The following is a 6,000-nucleotide window of genomic DNA, read 5'->3' as shown; positions in this document are numbered from 1 at the left end:
TAATTCCAGGAAACCCTGAGACCACAGCCCTGAGCTGGGTCCCCAGCCTGAGCACCCCTCCTGTCCTCTCTGCTCCCTGCTGCCTATTCTGCCACCTTTTCGGCTTCTTGGTCCTTGGCTGCTCGCGGACACCCCCCCCCTCCGCCGCCCCGTCTTAGGAGCCATGAAGGAAGTGTTTAGAAACTGATGTAATTACTGACGTCGGAGCTGTGGGCCCGGGAAGGGAGGGGGGCTGTTGGGGTGCCGGTGTGGCAAGGTGCCCCCTACTCTGCGAGGGGCCCCTGCTGGCTGTGGGTGGGAGGGGCCGCCGGTGCTGCTGAGTCAGAGGGGGCCGGCCGGGCGGGAGGGCGGGCGGAGGCTCCGCAGGCGGCGGGCAGGCGACAGTGCCGGCAGAGCCTCTGGGAGCCAGAGAGCCCAGCGCGGATCCCCCAGCCCCGGAGCCCGCGCCCTCACGCTCACTGCGGTGCCCGGCGCCAGTGTCTCGGCTGTGCCGCGGGGGCCTGCTGGGCCTCCTGGACCTCCTTGGCCTCCTCCCCGGCCCCGCCCGGCCTCCAGGCCCTGGCAGCCATGGTGGCCGGCATGCTCATGCCGCTGGACCAGCTGCGGGCCATTTACGAGGTGCTCTTCCGCGAGGGCGTGATGGTGGCCAAGAAGGATCGGCGACCCCGCAGCCTGCACCCTCACGTCCCTGGCGTCACCAACCTGCAGGTCATGCGCGCCATGGCCTCCCTGCGGGCCCGTGGCCTGGTACGGGAGACCTTCGCCTGGCGCCACTTTTACTGGTACCTCACGAATGAGGGCATGGCCCACCTGCGCCAGTACCTGCACCTGCCGCCGGAGATCGTGCCCGCCTCTCTGCAGCGCGTGCGCCGCCCCGTCGCCATGGTGATGCCTGCGCGCCGCACCCCCCACGCGCAGTCTGTGCAGGGTCCCCTGGGCTGCCCGCCGAAGTGGGGTCCGCAGCCAGCAGAGGACCCTGCCCGTGAGGAGCGGCGGGTCTACCGTCGGAAGGAGCCCGTGGAGGAGCTGGCTGAGCCCCCTGTGCGGCCCGCCGCCGCCCCAGGGAACCTGGGGATGTCTGTTCTGGAGCCGGCACCAGCCACAGGTCAGCGGCATCTGGGCCCCAGTTGTGGGGGACGGGAACGGGGTGCCCGGGCACCGGCTGGTGGGCTGGGGTGGGCAGCACACGTGTGGAAACGTCGCTTATGCGGGCAGGTGGTGCTCTGTCTGCCCGCGGGCGCGCGGGCTGCTCAGCTGCTGGACCCACGTGGCTCCTCCTTGTGGCTTGAGGACCTTGGGGTGGGCAGGCCATGGAGGAGCACTTGGGCCGCTGGCAGGCCAGGCCCAGGCTCCCCCTGGGGCTAGGGGTGGGGCTTGGGGGCCTGGACTGGCAGGCCCAGCTGCTCCGCACAGCCCTGGCCCTGCCTTTGGCCTGAGCCTTCCTCGCGTGTCCCCATGGCTTGGCTGCCCCTAAGCCCTCTCTGGGCGAGGCTGTGGAGCGCAGAGGATGTGCCAGAACGGGACGTGGTGGGGGCTCTCTAGTAGGGTGGCCCGGGCCAACTGTCTGACCTTTCTGAGCCTCAGGTCTGTCTAGGGCTGGTGACATCTACCCCCACGGTTTTGTGGCTCATATGGTTTTGTGATGTGGTACTGTGACTGGGAGCGTGACTGCCATGGGGTTGGGGACAGCCCAGGGGGTGGCCCGGGGTTGTGGGGAGAAGAGCAGACCAGAACCAGAGTGTGGTGGGCGCTGGGCCCCGTCCTGTGTCTGGGCCGACGGTGGAAGGGGCTCCCAGAGGACAGAACAGGTCCTGTGGCCCCAGGGTTTGCCAGGGGGCCTGTCACAGTGTCCTCCCTCCGTGGCATCCCTCTCTCCCCAAGCAGCTTGTGCTGGCAAGACTCCTGCGTCCCATGTAGCTTGGGGCTCACACATGTGCTTTCCCCGCCCCCTGGCCTTGGTGCTGACTTGGGGTGGCCCTGGTGCCCCAGCAGAGGTCAGGCTTGGCTGCCGCTTCCGTCTTTGTGTCTTGCCCCTGGGGAGGAACGGGGTCTCTAAGGGTCTGGGAAGGGGGCCTGCCAGAAGGCCGGCTGGGTGGGCACGAGTCTGCCACGTGAATAGGGGTCAAGTTCTATTCAAGTTCTGGTGTGGTCTCGTTTGCCCCACAAGGGCTGGGAGCCCATCCGGGAGGATCAGTGAGGTTGTCGGCTAGAAGAATGTTCTCGGGTGCTCCCTGTGGCTGTGGAGAAGTTGCGTGGATCTTCCAACTCCTTTGTCAGTGGGGTGACAGCGTCCCCCACAAGGGGACGGTGCGTGCTTGGCTGGGTGTTTGATCAGCACTGACTCGCATCCCGTGGCCGGGTTCTAGCCCCGGGGACCTCCGACTCTTGCCCCTGGCCCTCCGGCCCTCTCCCTCTCCTGAGTCACGGGTGCGGTAAGCACGAGCTCCTCTTTCCTTTTCTCTCTTTCCTTCCTTGTCTGTGGCCAGGCTGGGCGGCTGGGCGGGCATGTGGTCGTAGCGCCAGGATGGGGGACTGGGTGTGGCCGCAGCGGGCAGAGTGGAGGGCGCCCCCGGCCCCGACGGCGGTGACTCAGTGTTCCTCCAAGCCACAGCCACAGGCGGCCGCTCAGAGTTTCCAACAGGAAATGAGCTCCAGCTCCAGGCTGAGTCAGGCCTGCGGGTGTGGGCTTCCCAAGGGTCCAGCGTGGACCTGAGGACCACCCTTGCTGGGGGCACCTTGGGCCTGCTGGGTGCTGGCTGCGGTGTGGGCACATCCTCATCTCTGGGGTCGCACCTAGAGTCAGTGACTTTTTGGAGAGACCCCTTTCTCCCTCGGCTTTGCTCTCCGTTAGGGTGAGGCCCACTGTGCTGATCCCTGGAATGGCCTCGGTCAGTGGGTCACCCCTGCCTGTCCAGCCTTGGCCAAGGAGCTCGGAAGCCGTGAAGCAGTCACAGGCGCCTGCTCCGTCCCCGCCTGCGAGCCCTGGTGGTCTGCTTGTCTGTGTGGGCCGGCTTGCTCCGTCAGCTGCATACTGGCCAGACCCAGACCAAGCCCCTGGCCGGGGAAGCCCCTAGCACCTGGGGAGGGGCGGAGAGGAAGGATGGACGCCGGGGAGCGAGCTTCAGAAGCCATCGGGGAGGGACCCCTGAGGAGGTGCCCTGAGCTGAACCTGACCGTCGAGCAGCACCGGCCCCCCCCAGAGTTGGCAGCGGTGGGCTGGGGGGGTTCGGTGAGGGTAGGGGTGCTGGAAGGACGTGGACCTGGGCCTGTGGCTGTGGTAGGAGTTGGGGTTTACTTCTGTGGTGGGAAGCCCAGGCCGGGGCGTTTGTGTAGGAATTTCTTCTAGGTTTCCTGTAGTATTGCTTTGCCCGGCTCAGAACTCCAGCTGACCCAAGATGCTCCCCAAGGAAAGGGACCTGATGCTCGCAGCACCGTCATCACACAGCCGGTGGCCCACCCCACAGCATACCTTGTCTCTCCTGTATGCTGCTTTTGTCCCAGAGGGAACCCGGGGTCAGCACTGCTTGTGTCCCAGAGGGAACCTGGGGTCAGCATGCGCAACGGCGGCGCTCTTCCCATGGCCACGTAGCACCGCGTGGCGGGGACAGGTTTTGGCAACAGTCACCAGCTCCATGTCTGTGCTGGAGCTCCTGCGCCCGGCTCTCGTGGAACTCGGGTGGGGCTCCGGAGCAGAATCAGATCTGCCTTTCCCGGCCCGGATCGGCTGGTGGGAAGATGCCTAGGGCAGCAGAGAGAGGGACACCAGTGTGGCATTTGCCCAGGCTGCAGACCCATAGGGGCGGGGGGGGGGGGGGGGGGGGGGGGGGGGGCCCGCTGCTGCCGGTGGGCTGGTCGGGGCAGGCATCAAAGACCGGTGGGCCCTGTGGGCTCCACGGAGGCTTGGGGATGTCGGGCAGGCCGGTCCACTGTACCACCCGGGCTGGTCGGACCCCCTGCCCCACCAGGCTTCGGCTCTGCTGGCTCTGGCTCTGCTCACGGACTCAGGGGTGGCCGTGAGGAGGAGTCACGGCTCCCAGAGCTGGGTGGGGAGCCCAGGGCCCGCGTGAGCCTCCCTCCGCCCCCCGCCGCCCCCCACCCTCCCCTCCTTCCTGTTCTCCCTGCCTGGCCTCCGCGCTGGCTCCGGGGCCTGGCCTGGCGCGTGCTCGGCCGCCATGGACAGGTACAGCATGGAGGAGCTGATTCAGCTGGGCCAAGGTAGGGCAGAGCAGCCCCCCTGGGGGGCTGTGGGCATGGGGGCTCCAGCTGGGCTGGGGCTGGGGCCCTGGGGGCGCTGGGGACTGCCTGCCTTGCCTGGACACCAGGACACGGCGGTGCAGGATGAGCGGGTCCCCTCTCAGACCTGCCTGTGGGCGTGGCTGGCCGTTGGAGGTGGGAGGCCCCGTCTAGGTGGGCGGTGGGGGACCACCCACTGCCCCGGAGGGGTCCTCTCACTGCCCGTGGAGTCCTGGGGCTGCCTTGAGGCTCCCACCAGAGCCACGGGCTGTAGGCCGTTGTTCAGAAATGAGCTTCTGAATTGGGGGCTTGGCCAGTGGGCGGTTTGGGGGCCGGCCTGGGCCCTCTTCTCATAGCGGCTGGTCACCCCAGGTGGACCGTGGTGCCTGTAGCCCAGTGGTCGGAGGCCAAGCGTGGTCTGCTGTGGGGTGACCACCGGTGCCGGCCGCTGCCCGGGGCCCCCAGGGGCCGGCTCCTGGCTCTGCACAGGCTCCCCATCCCCGAGGCTCAGCCAGAGCATTCGACTTCCTTCTGGGGTTCTCTGAGGTTGAAATAGAATATGGTGCTTCATGCACAGGAAATGCTACACAAGAGGATATAAATCCTTTTTAACTCTTTGTGGGCCAGGGGCCTGAAGGCCCCAGGGAGGAAAGGGTGGCATGGTTACCCCCATGTCCTGTTTGCTGTCCAGGCTGGGCTCCAGGGCTCCAGGATGTGGCTTGGGCATGCCTGCTGACAGTGACCTCTGGCGTCAGGCCTCCTGCAGACCAGAGGCTGCGAGGGCTCAGGGTGGGGCCAGGGCGGGCATCGGGGGCAGCCTGGGGCAGGGTCCCGGGGCCTGTACTGCAGGGCTGGCAAACCTTCCTGCGGCTCAGCCTGATTTGGGGCGCCCTGGGTGTCTGGCTCGTGGTGTGACCTTGGAGAGGCTGCTCTGTCTCCTGGGCCAGGTGTCGTGTGGACTGACTTGTGTGGGGCCCGCTGGGAGAAAGGGAGCCAAGCCCCCTGCGCCTGTGGCCTTCCCCGAGCCCCCACCACTTCCTGCGCCCTAAGTGGCAGGGCGGGCTGGGCAGGGCTGCTTCTCCTCCCATGGGCGGGAGCCCCCCCCAAGCCTCAGTGTCCGTGCTGGGCCTTGTTCTGAGGTGGATCCCGACGCCAGGTGGCCTCTTATTATTAGAATCACGGGCAGGAGCTGGGGCTGGGTGGCGCCGCCCCCAGCAGGACCGGACTCCGGTGAGGGCCCCAGTGCCCTGCTCTGCGCGTCATGTTCTAAGTCTGGACGAGTGACGGCCCCGCTTGCTCTCCTCAGATATTTATAGCCCCCCCTGCCCACCCCTCCCCTCCCCCATGGACACAGGCACTGCTGCTGACCGCGGCTCGGCCGGCCGTGCCCTCCTCCCACCGCCACCGTGGGGCTCGCGGCCGCCTCCGAGGGCTTGTGACCCTCTGCACAGCCTGCTCCCACTCCCTGTCTGCCCCGTGGGCTCCCGCTGCTGTCCCTAATGAAGATCGTGCCGGGTAGGTGGGCCGTCTTTGAAAGCTTCCTGAGAGCCCACGGGGGCCCGCGGGGCCCGGCCGGAGGCTCTGTCTGTCCTTACTTCCCCGACACACCCTGCCCTCCCAGGCCATCGTCCCAGCCCTCCCTCGGTCCGTGTTCGCTGTCCCACATGGGGGTGTTGGGGCTCTGGGGGGGGGGTGCTTGGGTCTGCTGCAAGCCTGGGGGGGCCAGAAGGGGCCGGGGTGCTGCCCCCCCACCCCTGCTGGGCTCCT

The 6,000-nt window shown here is 67.7% G+C and overlaps 1 protein-coding gene across 1 annotated transcript in view; it reads left to right on the top strand.

Moving 5' to 3' along the window:
- Positions 1 to 305: 305 nt before the first annotated feature.
- The window catches only part of PLEC (plectin), a 31,292-nt gene continuing 25,597 nt past the window's right edge, over positions 306 to 6,000 (top strand). The window contains exon 1 of the mRNA XM_059395331.1: positions 306 to 1,105. Within this exon, the coding sequence (XP_059251314.1) occupies positions 568 to 1,105 (538 nt within the window). The 5' untranslated portion in view covers positions 306 to 567. The remainder of the gene's footprint in view (positions 1,106 to 6,000) is intronic.

This window comes from Mustela nigripes, chromosome 3, assembly GCF_022355385.1.
Source record: "Mustela nigripes isolate SB6536 chromosome 3, MUSNIG.SB6536, whole genome shotgun sequence".
In the NCBI taxonomy this organism is placed as follows: domain Eukaryota; kingdom Metazoa; phylum Chordata; class Mammalia; order Carnivora; family Mustelidae; genus Mustela; species Mustela nigripes.
This window is presented reverse-complemented; position numbering and strand designations above follow the sequence as displayed.